General features: G+C 42.0%; 1 protein-coding gene across 3 annotated transcripts in view; it reads left to right on the top strand.

The window, feature by feature from the left end:
- The window catches only part of IL6ST (interleukin 6 cytokine family signal transducer), a 69,844-nt gene extending 48,764 nt beyond the window's left edge, over positions 1-21,080 (top strand). For 2 of the 3 annotated variants that reach the window (XM_075066949.1, XM_075066950.1), the window contains exons 10-16: positions 353-529; positions 2,024-2,125; positions 4,940-5,086; positions 6,872-7,012; positions 11,019-11,115; positions 13,047-13,128; positions 13,953-21,080. In XM_075066949.1, the coding sequence (XP_074923050.1) occupies positions 353-529; positions 2,024-2,125; positions 4,940-5,086; positions 6,872-7,012; positions 11,019-11,115; positions 13,047-13,128; positions 13,953-14,684 (1,478 nt within the window). In that variant the 3' untranslated portion in view covers positions 14,685-21,080. Of the gene's footprint in view, positions 1-352; positions 530-2,023; positions 2,126-4,939; positions 5,087-6,871; positions 7,013-7,917; positions 8,057-11,018; positions 11,116-13,046; positions 13,129-13,952 lie in introns of those variants that run through there. The other variant, XM_075066951.1, reaches the window with a different exon arrangement.
- The last annotated feature ends 289 nt before the right edge of the window (positions 21,081-21,369 follow it).

The following is a 21,369-nucleotide window of genomic DNA, read 5'->3' as shown; positions in this document are numbered from 1 at the left end:
CAGTTCTTCCTGCTTATTACCCATACTTCTCGCATTTGTATATAGGCATCTAAGATACTGGTTTGATCTTGCCTCCCAGTTTTGCCCTGACCCTCCTTTCTCTCTGCCATTATAGCCCACGCTCCCTCTTGTTTCTGACCCATCTCCCAGGTCTTCATGTTCCCTACTTACCTGTGGGCTTTGCTCACCTGTCCCCGTCGAACCTAGTTTAAAGCCCTCCTCACTAGGTTTCAGAGCAAGAGTAACTATGACTCCACAGAATAGCAAGTGCAGGTTCCTTTGTGCTAGGACAGAGCTATCTAATGAAGATGTTCTATATTAATGGAATCTCGTTCCTTTTTTCTCATTCTAGCTTCTGTGAAAGATATTAAAGCATTTCCTAAAGATGGCAAGCTTTGGATAGAGTGGACGGCTCCTGACAATAGTGTGGTTAAATATGTGATTGAATGGTGCATGGTGTCCGACAGCTCAGACTGCAGCACAGAATGGCAGCAGGAACTTGGTACTTCTCAAGGCACATTTTTAAAAGGTACATGTAGCAAACTATCATATTTAAATATATTGTATCTATTCTAGAACTTAAAAATAATCAAGACCTTTCATCTCAATAAGGTTTCTAGAACAGTCAAAACCTTTCATCCTTCATACCTTTTGGATGTATTCCATGGCTCTCTTACAACAGACTCACTTTATGAATAAAGAGGATCTGGAAGAAATGCACACTCTTATAAAACAGAGGGGTAAACAATAAGAAATAGGAAATGTGCTGAATTGTGAACAGCATGCTGCTGCTGGTGGCTAATGCTTAGTGGGTCACTGATGTAGGACATAAGTGCCAGGTGGATCTTTCACAAGCAGTTAAAACTGCTGAAAAACCTAATTTTTTAAATAAGTTAAAAATTGCCACATGATGATATGAAAGTTGATATTGACTTGTGTAGTGGCAACTCAAAATAAAACTATGTATAAATCCTAGGGCTTGAAACAATTCAAGAAGGGAACTGTAGCTTTAAAAGGCACATCATCAGATTAAGACTTCACAAAAAACCTCATGATATTATCTAGTATTATTAAATAGTGAAATAACTTTAAAATCTAACTTTCCTATCCACTATCTGTTCTCATTGTTTTGCTCTGGCAATGCAGTTGATTTGGACAGTGAAACTAGACTTGGCATCCAGTTTCACCTCCAGATTCTCAGGAGTAGCACAATCCTTGTATAGTGGCACAGTCCTGGACACAACAGTTACAGGGAAATAGCTTGTGCTTCTTTTTATAAATTCATTGAAATACATTTTGTTTCATTAACTTTAAAATTTTGGACCTCAGCTATCTAACTGATCCTCTAACTAGTCTCTTTTGAATGATTGATTGGCAATACTTTAAAAAGATATATCTGACTTCAAGACTAAGCTTGATAAGTTTATGGAGGGGATGGTATGATGGGATAGCCTAATTTTTGGCAATTAATTGATCTTTGAGTATTAGCGGTAAGTATGCCCAGTGGCCTGTGATGAGATGTTAGATGGGGTGGGATCTGAGTTCCTATGGAGAATTCTTTCCTGGGTGTCTGGTTGATGAGTCTTGCCCACATGCTCAGGGTTTAGCTGATTGCCATATTTGGGATCCGGAAGGAATTTTCCTCCAGGGCAGACTGGCAGAGGCCCTGGGGGTTTTTCGCTTTCCTCTGCAGCCTGGGGCATGGGTCACTTGCTGGAGGATCTCTGCACCTTGAAGACTTTAAACCATGATTTGAGGACTTCAGTGGCTCAGACATAGGTTAGGGGTTTGTTGTGGCAGTGGGTGAGTGAGATTCTGTGGCCTGCGTTGTGCAGGAGGTCGGACTATCAAAATGGTCCCTTCTGACCTTAAAGTCTATGACTTTAGAAAAAGAAACTCAGTTGAATTTCTAGGTGTAAGGTACATTGCTAAACTGTTTACCAAAACTGAAGTAAAAACTAAATATTTCATTTTGACTGAACTCTTTACTAAAACAATGTTTTCCTTACAATTCTTGTATTAGGAGATATAAAGCCATTCAAGTGTTATTTGATAACGGTTCATCCATTGTATACTAATGGTCAAGGAAATGGACAATCTACAAAGGCATATCTTCAGCAAGGCAGTAAGTACAAAATACACATCTTATTTAGATTGACCTTTCTTGCTAACATAATATAGTCACAGAAGTGGGAGAGAGACCTACTAGGTCATATCAACCATTTCTGTGCACATGCAAGAATTCCCACTATTGTACACTTCTTATATTAGTGGCTTTCTCCAGTCTGTAGTTTTCAAATGACTTTGCTGCTTTCCTTGAGAGAAAGTTCCCAGTCTTTAATATCAGGAGCTATTTCCTGATATTCAGCCTAAACTTTCCCTTTCCTAACTTCATTCCAGTGTTTCTTGTAATACCCACACATTGCCCTAAAAGGTTTTCCTCAGCATTTCCACTCCCATATAGTTACTCCTTAGGCAGATTACATTGTTTCATTCATTATACATCATTCTCTCCAGGTTCCTAATCATTTATGGTGCTCTGAATCTGAGCTCCCTTCAATTTACAAATAATAAGGTGTCCAGACTGAAAAGCAGTATTCCCAGGGCTGTCACACTAGAGATGTATAGACGGGGACTTTCACGTGCTTGCTGCATGACATATCTTTGCATGTACAACTCGTTGGCACATCCGTGGTAAATTCATGTCCAAACTTGTCTATTATTGGTCCGAAACCTATCCACTTCCCCTATTTTTCTCTCCTGTTAAATGTGTGTGGATTTTTCTATCACTCTTTTACAGATATTAGTTTGCAGTTGTCCAAGGTGAATGCTTTCTACCCATGTTTCTATTCTAATCTCTAGATCCTTTTGGTCTCTTTCACCATTTCTCTTTACTTGCCACTAATGGCAATGTAAGCCCATCGGTTCGGGCCTCGTCCCCCTCAGGTGCAGCAGGGAGCCAGGGCGCCTCCTTCTAGTCAGCGGGACGGGTTCCACGCCGGTCCTGTACTTGAGGGTCAAGCAAATAAGGTCTATGGGCCCTGGCCCTTAGGCAGGGCAGGGCCCGTTGAGGCAGGGCAGAGCGGTAACAAAGTCTAGGAGCCCTGGCCCTTGGGCAGGGCGGGCACCAAACAGTTCGGGCTCTGACCCTTTGGGGCAGGGCAGAGCGGCAACAAAGTCTAGGAGCCCTGGCCCTTGGGCAGGGCGGGCACCAAACAGTTCAGGCTCTGGCCCTCTGGGGCAGGGCAGAGCGGTAGCAAAGTCTAGGAACCCTGGCCTTTCGGCAGGGCGGGGCAACAAACAAACCGTAGCACAGCTCAGGGGTTCTGGGTGAAGGGGGAATTCTGCCACCCGGTTACGGGTGGCAGGGGGAACGCAGGCCCACCCCCTCCTCTGCGTCCAGCCGGGGCCCTGGTAGCCGGCGCGTCGCATAACGGTCGTGGGGATCCGAGAACACACTGAACAGGGGTGATCAGATAGAGGCTCCCACCGAAACACACTGACAGGGTGGTCAGTGGGGATTCCTGGCCGATACACTACGGCCATAGGCTCGGGGCTTTCTGCGGCCTGACTGTAAGTCAGCCGCCGGGCTACTTCCACACTTTCCCCCCCTTGGTACCTGTCCCTCGTCGGCGTAGTCCGGCGGGTCCCGACCATAGGTTCTCGGGACCAGGGGGGTACGCAGGCTCTTGGCGGCTTCCTCCAGCCAGCGGGCGCAGGGTAGTTCAGGCTGAGGGTCCTCAGGATCCAGCGCGGGCAGGTCCGACACGCTCCTCTGGAATACTTGCCCGAAGGTAGGTCCGGCCAGCCGCTTCCTTCAGGATAGTGAGCACAAGGCCAATCTGCGAGCTGGTGGCTCGGCCTCCACGTCTGACTCTGTCCGGCCGTCCTGGGCTTAACTGAGCTCTGGGCCCTGGCTTTTATACTTCCTGTCCCGCCCCTTGACTTCCGGGGGGTGGGAACAGGCGGTACTGGCTCCGCCCACGGAGGTGCCTGCTCTGGCTCTTCCCCCTCAGGTGCGGCGGGGAGCCAGGGCGCCTCCTTACAGGCAATAGTCTTCAAATTTCATTAAACCATTTACAACTTCCTAGATCTTTAAAGGTGATAAACAAAATCTCCCCTAGCATATCCTTTTGATACTTTACTGGAAACACACATCCATGCATCAGATGAACTCAGATTTGTCTGAAATGTGGTTAAACAGAAGATACTGTACTTTATCCATGCTTATTTGAATTTGAGTGTAAGACTTCATGAGACATTATCAAATGTTATATTACGGAAGTACAGATATCAACCATTTTCCTTTCACCCATTCCATAACAGAAAAGGTACTGTGTTTCTTTGGCAAGATCTGCTTGTTTTTCAATTGTCTCAGAAGTTAAGTGACCAATTTCTCTTTCCTGTTTCTCCTTCCCCTCCTCCCCCATGTATTTAGAGTATTATTTTGCAAAGGGTAGAAGTTAAATTTGTTATGCTATTATTGCCAAGATCTTTCCTCTTTAATTTTGTTTTACGATTAGTACTATGCTTGCATCTATCAAACATCTGATTCTTCCCCAATCTTCTAGAGTTCATCAGTTGAACAAAGTTTCTATACCAATCCACTTTGTCTGGATCCACTGATTCGTTTGTGTTCTATATTTTCCAAGTAATCCCTTACTTGCTTTTTGTAAGAATTATGGTAAGATATTACACTTATCCTAATTGTTCAAAATGTGTTGCTTTATTTTTCATGTAGAAGTCAGATTTTTAGAGGAATTTGCTGTACAAATGTTTTTGTATTTTCAGGAAGTGAAATAACTGACTTTGCAGATAACATCTTTAAGATATTATTCCACTAAAATGTTTGAGCATGGTTTTATGTAGAGTTAAAATATGTTGTCCATTAATATACTGCTTTTCCTAATGTACTTTTAATTGTGGTTTTCTTTTATAGTGCCTGCAAAAGGACCCACTGTTCAAACAAAAAAAGTAGGAAAAGCTGAAGCCGTTTTAGTATGGAAACCTCTTTCGGTGGATGAGCAAAATGGGTTTATCAGATATTACACTATATTATATAGAACTGTCAGTGGCAATGAAACAGGTAACAAAGGCCATTTAATATTAAAATGTATTTCTTTGATATTAACTTTTTGAAATATTGAGTTACTGACCACTGCACAAAGCAAGATAGAGAATTACGTGCACCTAGGAGCTGCCTCACCAGATCAAACTGTAAGTTCTTATGTTGTTGGGGATTTTTTTTTAAGTGAGAAATCCTTTTACAGAGAGAAAGTATACTTGGTTCTGCATTGGAACCCCTGTAGCTTAGTTACATTTGAGACCAGCAACGTCCCTTCTAAGAGTACCAAATGTCTGGTTCAGAACACCTCATACAATGAGACTTAAAGAGCTCAATTTATTTAGTTTATCAAAGAAGATTGAGAGGTGACTTGATCCTAGTCTTTATCGTCTAGACCTTTGGTACTATTTTATCCAGCGGACAAAGGTATAACAAGATGAAACTAAACAAATTCAAAGTGAAAATGAGGTGCGCACTTAACAGTAAGGGTAAGTAACCCTTGGAACAATAGTGGTTTCTCCATTGCCTTGAAGTCTTTAAATCATAACTGTATGTATTTCTAAAAGAAGTGCTCTTGTTCAGTCACAGATTATTGGGCTTCATACAGAATTGCTAGATAAAATTCGGTGGCACATGTTAAGCAGGAGGTCCCACTAGATAATCTGATAGCCTTCAAATCTATTAAATGGAAAGGGGTCAGTCACTATAGACCTACACTTGTCTAAATGTCTATTGAACCTTCTGGCATATAGGTAATTAGAAGACTTGTTATCCAAGCATCACTACTAACCTCTAAAATTCTGTCGCATGATCTCTTTTATAGCTACTTACTATTTAGGCTACCATTTAGTCACGTAGGTCACAGCAGTCACAGATTCCGTGACTACTTCTGCTTCAGCTGTCAGCAGCTGAAGCTGGGACTGTGCACCCCTGCCCTGCACCTGGGGCTGGATGGCTTGAACCAGGACCCTGCAGTTTGGGGGTGGGGGATGGAGAGCTGCAGCCGGCCTTTGTGCCTCTGTCCAGCAGCTGCATCCAGCTCTGGAGAGGGGGCTGTATACTCCCTGTGGCTGTGCCCTCTGGCTGCTACCCAGCCCCACGGCTTCTGCTGGGAGCTGCAACTGGGACCGTGCCCCCCGTCCCACAGCTGCAAGGGGAGGCCGTGTATCCCCACTCATGGCTTCCATAGGCCGTACGCTCCCATCATCCTGGCTGCTGCCAAGGCCGCACACCCCTGTCCTGCAGCTGCGGCCAGATCTGGAGCGGAAGCTGTGCGCCCCTCATGGCTGTACCGCTCCTGCCCTCCCCCCCACTGTGGCCGCTGTATCTGGGGATGTGCCCCCAACCATGTGGGGGGCTCAGCCTGTCAGTCCCATCCCCCCATGATACCCCATTCCTCCCCCCCTACTTAGCCCTGCGCCCGGTTATTTTTAGTAAAGTCATGGACAGATCACAGGCTCCATGAATTTTTATTTGTTGCCCGTGACTTTTACTAAAAATAATTGTGACATAAATCTTAGCCTTAGTTACATTGTATATTTTAATTTCTTTTCAGTGCCTTTTAAGGAAGATAAAGTTTAATGATTGGAGTTAGGCATTTAGAGAGAGAGACAAATTTCAGAAAATTTTGTCTTACAAAATCTAGCCTTTTGAGTCCATTTTCAATGCTTTGGAAGTGTAACTTCCCATTAAATTATGTCTTGGATACTTTGTTTCCATACATATAGATGTAGTAATGTTTTAGTATAACGTTTGTGGATATTAAACAGGTTGTACCAGATAACTGTATAAACCTTTCTCTTCTAGCTGTGAATGTGGACCCTTCCAAAACAGAATATACCCTCTCCCCCTTATCCAGTGACACTTTATACATGGTGAAGATGGAGGCACATACAGATGAAGGAGGCACAAGTGGTCCTGTATTTACATTTACTACACAAAAGTTTGGTAAGAAGTAATCACATAAAATGTATTGGGACTAATTTTAAAATGGATTAGTCATGCAGTTGCTCTCTTAATTTATGCACACAATTTATTTATAATTCTAGTAATGCCTAAGGCCCCAAACCAATACAGTTCCTTTGTGCAATGAGTTGTACAGACATAGTAAAGGGCATTCTTCCCTAAATGTTCTGTGTTCGTAACTTAAAATATGTAACAAACAGGGCGCTGAGAAGGGGAGAGGATCACATAAGAGTAATGCAAGTTTGTTTTTTTTTCATAGACTGTATGCAATTTTGTAGGTATAGCATACTTTTATATTACTGGCAGATGGTTGGATCTGTGACTTAAAAGTCAAGTACTGCTTTCTTAGGTGCTTTAGGGCATGGCTACACTTGCAGACGTAGAGCGCTGTGAGTTAAACCAGGCCTCAGAGACCACAGCAGGGAAAGTGCTGCCATGTGTTCACACTGTCAGCTGCAAGCACAGTGGCGTAGCCACATTTGCGGCACATGCAGCGGCATTGGGAGCAGCGCATTGTGGGCAGCTATCCCACAGAGCACCTCTTCCCATTCTGGCACTGTGGCTTGTGGAAAGGGACGAGGGGGTGTGTGAGGCATTCTGAATCCTGTCCCAATGCCCCCGATGCATCGTTTCACATCCCATCAATCCGTGCTTCCGTCCAAATTTGGCATCATCTTTCAACGTTTTTTTTGTACTGCGCATTCTGTCTTCTCTTTTGGTCTGCGGGAGTGGATCCTGAACTTGTGAGGAATATGCTGATGGGTCTCACCAGCATGTCACGTATTGCAGTCAAGTTACTCCTTAAGCTACAAAGTGACTTTGAGGAGTCCGACGATAATGTCGACTTGCATAACACAGATGACATGAGGTTACTTGTGCATTCACAGACATGCTCACCACAGTGGAACGCCACTTTTTGGCTCGGGAAACAAACACTGAGTGATGGGATCACATCGTCATGCAAGTCCGGCTGCAGAACTTTCAGATGAGGAAAGCCATTTTCATGGGACTGTGTGCTGAGCTAGCCCCCACTCTCCAGCACAAGGACACGAGATTGAGAGTTGCCGTGCCTGTGGGGAAGCGGGTGGCTATTGCAGTCTGGAAACTGGCAACTCCAGACAGCTACCGATAGGTCTCTAACCAGTTTGGAGTGGGAAAGTTGACCGCTGGAATCATGTTGATGCAAGTTTGCAGGACCATTAATCACATCCTATGTATGAGGCACTTACTTGCAGTGGCTGTTTACTTTCCTGAGCTAAGGTATCTTTTACTTAATGCAATAAAGAATATTTTCAAAGCCAAAAAATTCATTTATTGAAAAGAGACAACTGCTGGGGAAATGGAGTGGGCATGACACATCTGTGCTGTGTGTGAGGAGGGAAGGGGGCAGGGTGTGGAACAGGACAATCACAGATTTGCATATGTCCTGTTATCACATTCAACCTTCCTTTCTGGAGTGCCACACAATGAGTACTGCACTTCAGGCTGGCTAAAATGCACGGTGGTGGGGATTGAGTGCAGTGGGTAAGGGTAGTAATTTGCAGGGCTGGCTGGTGAAGCTACAGGTGCCGGAGGCAGCTGGTGACGGTAAGAAACCGGATGCTGGGGGAAGTGGGTTGGCAATGACACGGGGGCACAAGGGAAAGCGTTTTGGGACAAGGGCTGCGGAGGGAGGCGGATACTGATCTGCTTCATCTGCAGTGCTATGAGCGCCTGTATCGAGTCTGATTGGTGCTCCATAATGCTTATGAGCCGCTTCATGCTTTGGTGCTGGCAATCTGCATTCTGCTGGCAGAGCCTCCTTTCAGTCTCCTGCCACTTCTGTACTTTCTGATTTTCAGTAAGGCACTGCTGCATGACTTCATGCAGCAGGTTTTCTTCGCGTACGCGTCCTGATTCTTTCTAGTCTTTTGGCCATTGATAACAAGGATGGCTGGTATCTCAAGGTTGCATCTGTAAAGCCAAACTTAACAGAGGCAGCATTGTTCACACTACACAGAGCAATGATTCGGCCGTACTTAAAGACAAGTACAGTGTACACAATATCAGAAAGTGCCAGTCCGAAAACGAGTGCACATAACCCTCAGGAGCCCAAAAATGGTGAGTAAGCATAGGGGCAAGGGGGACTGATTGTTTCAGGGCCATACTGCCTTTGGGGTTGGTTCTGTGCCTTGGGGAGAGCCAACAGCTGCAGCGGGCCCCTATACTGAACACTGTCCCCACACTTTCCACAGGATGAGTTCATCCTGGAAGATATCTCGCTGCTGAGGGTAACCTGGGAAGCAAGGGATGGGCTTCTTCTACAATGTGACTTCCGCCCTGGCTCTTATGCCACTTGCCTGTGTGCAGCAATGGTCCCCCCGCCCTTCACGGCACAGTGGCGTGGACATGTTAGCCTTACCAGGAGAAAGAACACAGTAGCTCTGCCAAGGAACCTGTGCAAGCAGATTGCCCAGCTTCTGCATGAGACATTTGAAGAGATCACTGAGGCCAATAACTGCGATGTGAGAGAGCACATCAACGCCCTATTCCGCATCTAGGCATGCACGCAGCCCTAACCCTTCTTTCTGCAATCCTCCTCGCCCCAAGAGCCTGCACTGAACAACTACCTTCTCAAAATAAAAGCCACTTACCGGGCACCACCTCTGCTGTTTGTTCTTCCCCAAGCACCGTCCACTGTGACTGGCTACCTTCCTCCTGGCTTGGAAACAGCTCCTGGCTGCATGCATCTAGGGATGCTGGGCCATCCTCTGACTCTGGGTCCCTCTCTTCCTCAGCATCCTCGCTCCCGCTTTCTTCCTCCTGCCTTGTTGAACTCTGCTGTTACGGTCTTTAAAGTGTCCATGGTGGTCTTCAGAGTGGAGGTGGGGTTGCCCCCAAGTATCTCGTCGAGCTCTTTGTAGAAATGGCAGGTCATGGGGGCAGCACTGGAGTGGCGGTTTGCGTCCCATGCTTTGTGGTAGGCATTCCCCAGCTCCTTCACTTTAACCCTGCACTGCACTGCGTCCTGGTCATGGCCCCTTTCCATCATGGCCCTTGATATTTGCCTGTAGGTATCATAATTACTGTGGCTGGAGCGCAGCTGGGACTGGACAGCTTCATCTGCCCAAACACTGATGAGGTCCAGCACCTTACCATTGCTTCATACTGAGGATCACCTGGCGCATGGAGGCAGGGTCACCTGGAAAAATGCACTGAGAGCACTCTGCACTTTGCTGAGCAAACAGGAGGGGGAATTTCAAAATTCCCAGAGACTTTAAAGGGGGGGTCTGATGGTTGGTCACCTGAGGGCAGGACAATAGAGTTCAAAGTGACAACCAGAGTGGCTAGAACAGGCATTGTGAGACACTTCTGGAGGCCGATCAGAGTGCATTAATAGACCAGGGTGTGCACACTGGCGCTGCAGTATTGCAGCCATGGTGCAACAAGCTTTACGCTTCTTGTGGAGGTGGATTACCAGGGGCGCTCCAGCCGCAGTGTCAAGGAGCTCTACATGCCTTGCCAGTGTGAACACCTCAGGAGCTAGGGTGCCTGGGGCTGATTTAATACGCACTCATGTGCACATGTAGACAAGGCCTTAAATATGTTATGAGCTCTTCTAAACTTCAATTGACGATTCTCCTCAATATCACAGACTCTCTTCACTGCTATATTGCTCTATGTTCCTCTAATGAGAAGGTGCTAAAACTGGAATTTCTTTTTGTTACCCCTACTCATGTAAGTTCATAGTTCTTGTAATGTATGCAATAATAATAAGCAAACTTAGCCAACATTCTTAGCTGTAAAAAGACTCACAGAGACTTTAAAGATGATAAAATAGATCATATTTCAGTTCAGTTCTATTAGGGTATAATATAGTAAGCTTTATGACTCATGACAAGGCAGCACTGTATGTATTAGTCTGTTTTTTCCTTTTGGAATGATTGTCAGGGAAGGTTCTGCTGGGCACTTTTTCAAAAAACTAAAATTGCTTTTTTTCCTTTTTTAGGAAAAGGAGAAATAGAAGCCATAGTTGTACCTGTATGTCTGGCATTCCTGTTGTCCATCCTTCTGGGAGTATTGTTCTGCTTTAACAAACGGGATTTGTAAGTACATATAGCATGTATTTCTATCACATTTTACCATATCTGAGCATGACAGTAATATTTCACTGTAATTTATGTATCATGGGCCTGATTCTCATCTCTCAGTGATTTGTCTGAGAAACTCCTTTAAAGCAAGTGAAGCTGCACCATATTAAAACAGGTTTGGGAGGAGGGGAGTAATTGGGTCCATGTTCCTCTTAGAGATATGGAGACTTTTGCAATAACAATGCTGTAACAATAATTCAACGAGCTCTTTTTAAAAAGATTTTGTTCAAACCTGTTAACTGAATGTGATAGAAATTCTTGCTGGTTCTTGATTTTTTTTTCAATATAAACTGAAATTTTTGATCACCTGAGTTTCATATAATTAATACACCATCAAGGAATTCTTTACATCCCATCAAAAAAATCTGTTTTTCGCAGTCTGTGTAATAAAATGAGTTAAATAGTGTAAGCCAGCTTTTTTTGAAGGGGAGGCAAAGGCACCACACCACTGGAAGATATTTCCCTCTCTTTTCTTTGCAGCTTTTTCTATCCTGTCTTACAGCTCTTTCAAAAACTCTGCTCCAAGTAGTAGCTGCTGGGAGAGATGCCGACTTTGAGTTTCCTGGGACGTGCTCGATCCCCGCTCCACCCCAGGTCCCACCCCCACTCCACCCCTTCCACCAAGGCCTCGCCCTGCCTCTTCCTGCCTCATTCCGCCCCCTCTCCCAAGCATGGCGCTCCCTTACTTCACCTCTTTCTGCCTCCATTCTTCCCTCTCCCCCCAGTGCCTCCTGCCTGCTGCTGATTAGCTGATCCTTGGTGGGTGGGAGGTGCTGGGGGAAAAAGGAGGAGCTGACTGGCAGTGCCTGCCAGTGAGTGCTGAGCACCCACTATCTTTGGTTTTTTAATGTGGGTGCTTCAGCCTCAGAGCACCCACGGGGTCAGCACCTATGGCTGCTGGCACGGTGCTTTTGACTGGGGAAAAATATAAACTGTCTCTATACCTGGTCACTTGGATAAAGAGTACTCTTCAGATATCCCCCACAAAATTACATTTTTTCATAATGGGGCTCTACCAATCTACCTTTATTTGTCCCTCTTAGGGGACGTTAGCTGAAAGACCATCTGGCAATGCCTGTTAACTAAAACTGTTTACTTGTCAGGGCATATTTTCTTCCCTTTCTTTAGCAGAGGTTTAAACAGCTAGGAACATCCATCACATTGTATTATATAACTGTTTTAATATTTGATGGTCTTTACAAATTACTAGATTTTGGTCACTGGTTATGTTTAAGGAGCTTGTCTCTATTTCCTCGAGGAAAATGTCATGAACCAGATTCAGCTGGATTGTATTTAAATGTGTGTGCATTTTTTATATTTTTTATATTTATTTATATTTTTAATTGCAAAGTCTGTCTAGATATTTGCGACACTCCTCACCATGGCACCAGAGCATATCTGTCATTATGATCTATATATGTTTTTTAAAGAGAGAGAGAGAGCGCCAAAAATATCTACCTTTTCCAGTATATTGGGTAATGCTCATCCAGTGAGACTTAACTGTCACTTTGTGCCTTCAAAAGTGCTATTAGATTTATGTTATGACCTCTCCCAAACCCCCTACTGTTCTGTTTTTCTTTTGTTCATCTTATTTTATGTGGGCGGGGGAGCCCCAAATCGAAATGTCACAAAACAAGGCTATAAAGCCAATCTTCTCAAGTTGCAGTGAAATGAAGTGGCAGTGAGCATGAAGTGTTCTAGGTATGACTTTGCAAATGAGCACACGAGACATCAGATGTGACAGGACAAAATCAGTATCTGTAACACTTCTGTCAAATATTTAAAAAGACCAGTAATTGTACATTTAGAATATAAAGCACAATTGTAACCATGTTTGCAAGTTCTGAGGGTTCAAGAAATTTATTTTCCATTTTTTTATCCTGTAGAATTAAAAAGCATATCTGGCCTAATGTTCCTGATCCTTCCAAAAGTAACATTGCTCAGTGGTCCCCTCAAACTCCAACTAAGGTAAGATTGAATCGTTTTGATAGTACATAAAATATCTTAAGAATAAACTGCCAAATAAGAGCCCTTTAAATGGATATTCAAAGAGAACTTGGATTTTCAACCTGTTAATCCTGAGATATAGGAGGAAAATTTTATTTGAGTACCATCAGTGTGTTCAGCATTAGGCAGATATGTCACAAGGAGCTTACAACCTAAATTGGATTCTGTTAATATGGGGCTATTTTTAAGTTTCATAGGTTTAAGGTTCAGGGCTTAATTCTTCTCTCACTTCCCCAAATGTGTAAATCATGAGCAACTAAGTGGAAATCAATGGAATTGTTAGGGAGTTGAGAACTGGAAATTTGTTGGAGCAATTTATGGTGAAATAAAATACAGAGAGACGGGTAAGCAGATACTCTCATCTGTGTGTGGAGTGGCAACAAACTGGCATGCTGCATAGTAGTGGAGGAGGGGAAATTCTGATCTATGAAATATTTAATATACATGTAGAGGCAATAGCATTTCTGTTGTAAGGTCTTAATCTGAAATACTTCTGCAGGATACAATGCATGGTGCTTAATTTATTCTCAGTATCACAGAAGAATAAAGTTTTGGGTAGACCCTTCGTGAAACGCTGCTTCCAGGGAGTTTGTGTACTTAAGACTTTGATACTTGGAAATGTAAACTATGTTTTCCATCTTATGGCAAATACTCAAGAAGAACTGCCAAATTCTGCAGAGAGCAGAACCTGTTGGAGTCTCACAGTGCATAAAGAATAGAAAGTGAGACCCCATGACTCTCTCTTTCCCTCATAGGCAACACCTAACTTTCTTCTTTTCTTTCAGCATAATTTTAGTTCCAAAGCTCAGATGTATCCAGAAGGCAGCTTTACTGATGTAAGCGTGGTTGAAATAGAAGCAGATGACAAGAAGTCCTTTTCGGAGCAGGATCTAAAACCCTTCAACTTGCTTAAGAAGGAAAAAAATACTTCAGAGGGGCACAGCAGTGGTATTGGAGGATCCTCATGTATGTCTTCTCCTAGGCAAAGTGTTTCCGACAGTGATGAGAGTGAATCTGCACAAAATACTTCAAGCACTGTACAGTATTCAACTGTAGTACTCAATGGCTACAGAGACCAAATTCCTTCTGTTCAAATCTTTTCAAGGTCTGAATCCACCCAGCCACTGCTAGATTCAGAAGAGAAACCAGAAGATAACCCAGGAGGAGGTGAAAATGCAACTCCAAGGCAGCAGTATTTCAAACAAAATAGTAGTCAGGATGAAACCAATACAGATGGGTCACATTTTGAAAGAGCAAAGCAGGTTACTCCTCCAGTAAACGAGGAGGATCTTGTTGGACTTGCACAACTACAGATGTCAGGTCACAGTTCACAGCTGTGTGGCTCTGGGCCAGAGAGAAATAAAACTGAATCTGCTTTGGCAGATGCGTTAAGTCCAAGTACTGAGGGACAGATTCTGAGACTGGAAACGATGGGGATAAACACAGCAACAGTTGATGAGATACCAAAAAGTTACATGCCACAAACTGTAAGGCAAGGGGGCTATATGCCCCAGTGAGAGGAGAGAGACTGGCTCTGTTAGGCCTTCAGTAGTACCTGATCCATTTCTTTTTCCCCTGTGTTTCTGATGAGTTAAGCTAAGTATTTTTATCTGAAATCAGATAAAAATATTCAGATTCATTTAGTGAAGAGAATTTGATGGAGGGTACATGAGTACTATCTTCAGTTGGGATATTTCCAGTCCAGAATTACTGGAGATCCTCCTATAAGCACTACATAAATTCTCTTATTTGTCTGAACAGGCCTTTGTGCTGCCTTGCAGTTTTGTTTGTCCTTGTAATGTCACATTTAAACATGATTTATTGAAAGTAGCAAGTTTTATTTTGTTACATAGGCCAAGGGGCATCTAAGAGAAAAATACTAGGAGCCTTTTGGCCAGGGTTTTGGAGCTGTGCTCTGGCTCCGCTCCAGCTCCAGGCAAATACCTGCAGCTCCACTGCTCCAGGCTCCAGCTCCGAGCTCCGCTCCAAAGCCCTGCTTCTGGCCGTGCATGATATTAAGATGCCTACTTTGGATAAGCTTGATTAGACCAGAGTGTTCCTCCAAAGGTAAAAAAATGAAAGTACAGTATTATATATTTTTAAAACGTTATCCAGTGACCAAACAATTTCGACCCACATTCATCCCTGACTAACTCTATTGACTTCAACGGAGTTATAGAAGGAATGAATTTTGCCCAATATTTCTAATGTAATAGCATCAGACTAATGTCTCAAAGTATTTTAGGCCTCATATAAAGAACTGTAAAACAAAGGACTGAAGTACTTGTCACAAATTGCAATCAAAATGCCGTCACTGGTTAACTCCCTAAGAATGCTAGTGTAGTCATCAGTATTCTGCCCCCCCCCCCCATATATATATATGTATGTATGTATGTATGTATACACACACATTTATATACACTCACCCATATATAGAAACTAGGCATAAAAACTACCTACTTTGTAATCTGAGCCAAATGCATGGCAATTAACATTTCATATTTAGCATTAAAAACTTTGAAGGAAAATGTAGATAAGAGAAACTCCCCTGTAGGTGAATTGAAGTTTTTATTTAAAAATGAATATCTGTTTATCTCAAATCCCTGACTAACCATACCAGATATCTTTGATTTAGAATTTGCCTGTTTACCATACAAGGCTTGGGTGGGGAAAGACAAGAAGTAATAAAATGTAATATTCTAAAATGAGCTAGCATGTGTAGGTTGTAGCTTTTACAAATGGTTTAGAAGAAAAATACTACTTCCTTTTTGCTCTGCTGCCAGTACTGGGATTCTGTGATTTCCTTGCTACAGTGTAATGAAATCACTGAAATCAAAAGTGATATAAGGAAAACCATTCCTTACTGTAGTGAGGCACTGATATTGCTGATACTTTTGGGAAAAATCTAGAACCCTGAACTTGGAAGTTGACAGGTAAAAACATCCTTCCATTTTTCATTATGAGCCTGTAAGCAAAATATCTAGATCCTGCTGCTACAATTCTTGACACTTACCTCTTTTCCATTCTTCTCCTTTCCAGCTCTCACATCCTAGAGAGGATACAGTTCCTAAAGACAACAATCTTTGATATCCTTTCTTATAGATCTTGTTACTCTGATGAAGATTTTTTTTTTTAAGTTTTCCCAGATGCCATCTGATCAGCTTTACAAAGCTATATTCTTGTAGCTGTATCTGAACCTAGTCCATTTAGTTTTCCAGTCTGGTATTAATAAGTCATGAGCATCTCTAAGTCTTTGATTCTCAGGTAATTCAGAAACACTACAAGCTGTGTTAGGAAAAATAAAACCTCACTTTATATTTAACAAAGTAATTATTTTTTTTCACAAGATCGCTGTACATAAAGATTTATCTTCCTGTAGGTCCTCAAATGCAGGGGTTCCCAAGTGTGGCCCATTATACCACTGGTCTTCAGAATACTTGCTGGTGGGATGTGGAGAGCTGGCTGGTCACATATTTCTAACTTTGCTTGTCTCCATCTATTAATTCACTTTGAAGGGCAAGTTTAAATTTGCCTAACTCTCCATGTAAGTAGTTGCTATCATTGCCACAGGGAAGTTACACAGTAATGTTAATGAGAGTGGCAAGATGGTCCATGAGACTCTCTTTAAGATGCATTCCACAGTGTGGAACCTTTAAGACATCTGTACTAGGATATCTGGGAAAGCTTTGTTTTTTTTCATTTATGCATAATTCCTTATCCTACTGACATGTTTCTCTCAGTAATAATGTATCATATCTTTGGTCCCCAGATTTTGTTGTTTTTCAGAAACTCCTCCATAACATTTCAGTTGGTTGGGCTGCCCATCTTGAATTCTTTTTTTCGTGGGGACAAGGACCCAATAGTATCCGATAAGCCTTTAGAACTCCCTAGATGATGTAAACCTGCAGTATGAATCACAGTATTCCAAAGGCCAAACTGTACCCCTTTGCTCGAACACATTTTTGTAGCACATAAGTGAGAATTTAGGAACAAATTTCTTCATCTGGTATGTGTGAAAGAATTGCCCGTTTCCAAAGGGTCCTGTGAAGCTTGCAATTGAAGCTGTATATTCTGTTTTGAAGGCTTTCATAGGTAAAGTACATGTAGACCAAAAAGATGAATCAAATGAACCCTGAAAGTATTTGTATTAAGAGCCTCAGCATCCACACTCAACGCTTCGGCCTTTGTGCTCTTGTCCTATTAACTTCTTCTGAGACTTAACCAATTAGGTTGCTGGTTTCTGACTTTCACAAACACTGGTGTTTAGAGACCTGATGTCTTCAGATACAGTTTTAGGAGCTCTTTCCTCAAGCCAGTGATACAGACTCCTTTTTATTTTTGAAGGATGAGAGTGGATGACCATTTACTCTTAACACTGCAATCATGCTCTAATTTATGTAAATGGAAGCTATTTCAGACTCATTGTTTTAAATCCCAGCTCACCTCCCGCCAAAATTAAATGTAATGTCAGAAGGAAAGAGAATCCCATTTTTAAGAGGAGCACCCAGCAGTGATCATTCTGATCTAGTACTAGTCGTGTCTTATATTCAGCATTACTACAGATTAATAGGAGTTGTCTTGCTCTTTTATTTCTCATTCCTATTTAAATTTCAGTATTTAGACTGATGCAGAAGATAGAAACAAAAGGAAAAGGTTGTAAATCCACATTTATGTAGATGAACTCATTATAAAATTCACAACAGGTAAAAGCAATGAGAATTTACAGCCTGTTCATGAAATTTTTGTCTGTGCCAAAATTGTACACTGTGCAATGTTCAGCTTTTGAGCAGAAATAGTTAACTTTAATTTTGTACTTTTAAGTCTGGAAAATACTCTTACACTTAATTTTATATTGGACACTGTATCTTGCAAGTAGTTTTTTAAATGTGGATGTGTATTAACAATCTGTACCTAGTCTTCTGACTATTACTATACATACAAAGGCAGACTTTTTTAAAAAAAAACTATGGTGCACTTTAAGAAAAAATAAAGGCATTATTAAAATGAAATTACATTTAACACTGACATTGCTGTGTGCCCATTTTGATTAATTGCCAAGTCTGTCATGCCTCAGATGGGAAAGTAGAAATCTTGTATGTTGTTTGTTCAACAGCAGGGAAGATTGAGAGTTGAGAATAAGCATCTTTTATGCACCGGCACACTTTGAATGTCTGCTCAATGCAAATTAGCTAGTTGCCTGTCTTTTTTTTCCTACAACAAGTATAAATGTCTTTTTAATACCATACCATAAATTAACCATGGCTTGGTAATATTCTGTCCAGCTGCGGCTGGGATCTCTTGGTGATCCTTTATATCTAAATAGCCAACCCAGACAAAGCCCCAATTCTTGACAGTGGCCAAGGATTGCAAGGCACAGCCTGGGGGCAGCAGAGTAGAAGAAGCCACCTTTGTGTTCCTCAATCGTGGGCTGGCTGTACACCATTCTATGAGCCTGGCATAAGTTACAGCAGCCTGAGGATCACACTAAGGTTGATTGTCAGGGTGGCTGAGACACTGGAGTGTGTGGGTGGGAATTGCTTATTTTGGCATTTGGGAGAGGGCTGGCACAGGGGTGGTTATATGAGTTATTCAGAACCAGGGGACCCCACTGCAGTTTGCATGGAAGTGAGTCTCCTATTTCTGGGTATAGATACCTGCACTAGCAGCGCAGCTGAGAGTTGAAACCTAAATCAGCCTTTTGGTGTCTGAATATCATGTGCATGATGATGCAAGCCCTCTTTTTTACTTCAGTAATAGCTGTCATTCAGCTCTTTTGTGGGTACAGAGCCCAAATCATTGTCTATGTTCTTATACCATTCACATTGTTGCAGTGCCTGAACCCTATTGACTTAACTGAAAATAGGTTCCCAAACTGGTTGTGGTCCATGGAGACCTGACTGAGCATGTGGTGCTCTTCCTTGTTTCTAGTTATTTAATTGCATTAAAAAAGGCTAAAGTAAATTTCCTGATACTATCTTTCCATATAATCAGTTGCTTGCTGTTGTTGCCATTGGTACTGTCTGCCATGTGAACTCCGTTCCTCCCAATCTCTTTGCTAAAACGTGCTCCATCCTAACGGGCAAACATTTTGACAACCTTGTCTTAACCATTTATGTCTAACTTTACTACTGCACCAAAAGTAAATGTGACACTAAAAATGCTGCTATTTCAGTTTTCATTGGCTATAATAAACTTGCAATTCATTTTAAATATAACAATGCATTGCTGAAGTCCCTATTTTCAGCATCATCCTATTTCAATTAAGGGTCAAGCAGAAACTTACATTTTCTCATAAACTTGGTTCCTGAATTAGAAAACTGCCCTTTGTTGGGGAGGGATGGGAAGAGCTTGTGAAGCCAGAGTAAATCTTGGCTGTGCGCTCAAAACAATAAAATAAGTAGAAAAGGTGAAGCTGTTGTTCTACAGACCTGTTCTCAATATTTGCTCCCTCATTTATCATTGTTTTTGCAGGCTAAACCATTCTCTAAGGGAAAGTAAGGATTCTCCATTTTCATTGTATTGAGTCTAATCTAAAAATAGTTTAAACATGTCTGTTCTTGAGAAGCTGATACCATGCGAGGGCCCAGTCCCAAAGGGTGCTGAGCCTCATCTCCTGTTGACCTTAGCTTCAGCTGTTACCAACACCGCAGAGAGCAGCTCAGCATGGAGCCCTTAGCAATTTCACATTTGCTTTAAAGAGATCATCGCAAGTAAGGAATGCAATAAAAGCATCAGTACTTTAGAAACACATTTCTGCAATGGATTGAATATAAGTAGATAACAGCAGAGCTGAGATAATGATAATGATTAGAACAATTTGACTTCCGTCTTGTTTTATGGACTTAAATGTCTTCCAGGCAGTGCATTACCTGTAATGGTTACATTTCTTTGTTGACAATTACAAACTTACTGGCTTTTAAAGCAGTAAATGAGCAGCCTTTGCTATTTTGTTTCACATCACACCTCTTTTTTTTGTCTTTTCCCTATCAAAACTTATTCCTGAAGGGGACACTGTCAAAGTGTGACTTCTTTTTCTTTTTCTTTTTTAAGTTAAATAGTAACAGGTGCTACACCTACCCGTTAAAACTTTGTGGTCACATTTTCCTAATTATAAAATATTTTTCTGAATGTGTGAAAAATGCAATAAAAGGGGAAACTGAACTGAGTATGCAAAGTGTTTTTTTCAGCTCTAGTGCTCTTCATTGTTTAAAATCAAATGATATTTTTTAAAGGTCATTCCTTTTTAAGCATGCTGTCTACCCTCTGTCAGGTAGATGGGAAGGGAGTGCATTTCAAATCTAGGTGTGAAAGCACGCGCACAATAATTGTGCATCCCTGTACTCAGTGCAGTAAAAATTTAGCTTAAAATATTGATATGTCAATGAGTAACAAACTGACTGTAACATTTTCTTATTGGGTTCCAGAGGCAAGACTACTAAATATTAAATACTGTTGGGTGACTATACAGACATCTAGACAACTTCAGGCATAGGTCACAGACGCTTTCTTGTTAATGAAAATGTCCAATGTGGTTTCAAGACATCTGTAACATTTGACAGTGAATGTAAATACCAAATGGAGTTTAATACTGTTTGTATATTCAGAGTAATTAGGGCTTGCAAAACTAATATTGATTTTGTATGCCAGCTGTTAACAATTCACATATAACCAGAATTTAAACTCACAAGTGCTGCTTAAGCCTCCTCTATATAGAAACATGTTGAAATCGCATTCCAGTATTAATCCCTTTGCAAGCTACTGTTTGTTTATTGTTATGTAAGTGTTGTGAATTGTGCTGTCAACAATTTTTATTGTAACCTTGAATGTCTGTCTCCTCTTTACTGTATTGTACCTGAACGTTGCTTTTCTATCAACTATATTTTATAAAGTTCAAAAAAAAATCCCAAACCTGCCATTACTCTGTATTTGCATTTGTCAGTGTTGTCCTAAGGCTAACTTAATGTATTGACATTCAAGACAAAGCAGTTTGCCCTTTTTTTTGGCTTTATACAGTTATGCAATTATTGCATCTTGGCTACTGTACCAATAGGCTAAAATCAAAAAAACTTTCCACCGAGATTTGAGTGACTGTGGAAGAGTCAGCCAAGGGTGAGAGGGAAATGTATTTTTAACGTGAGATTGGCCAAAAGCATGTGAGCATTGGAGAACTGGCTATACTGGTGGGCACTGAACTCTTGCTAG

Source organism: Chelonoidis abingdonii, chromosome 6, assembly GCF_003597395.2.
Source record: "Chelonoidis abingdonii isolate Lonesome George chromosome 6, CheloAbing_2.0, whole genome shotgun sequence".
Taxonomy (NCBI): Eukaryota; Metazoa; Chordata; order Testudines; family Testudinidae; genus Chelonoidis; species Chelonoidis abingdonii.
This window is presented reverse-complemented; position numbering and strand designations above follow the sequence as displayed.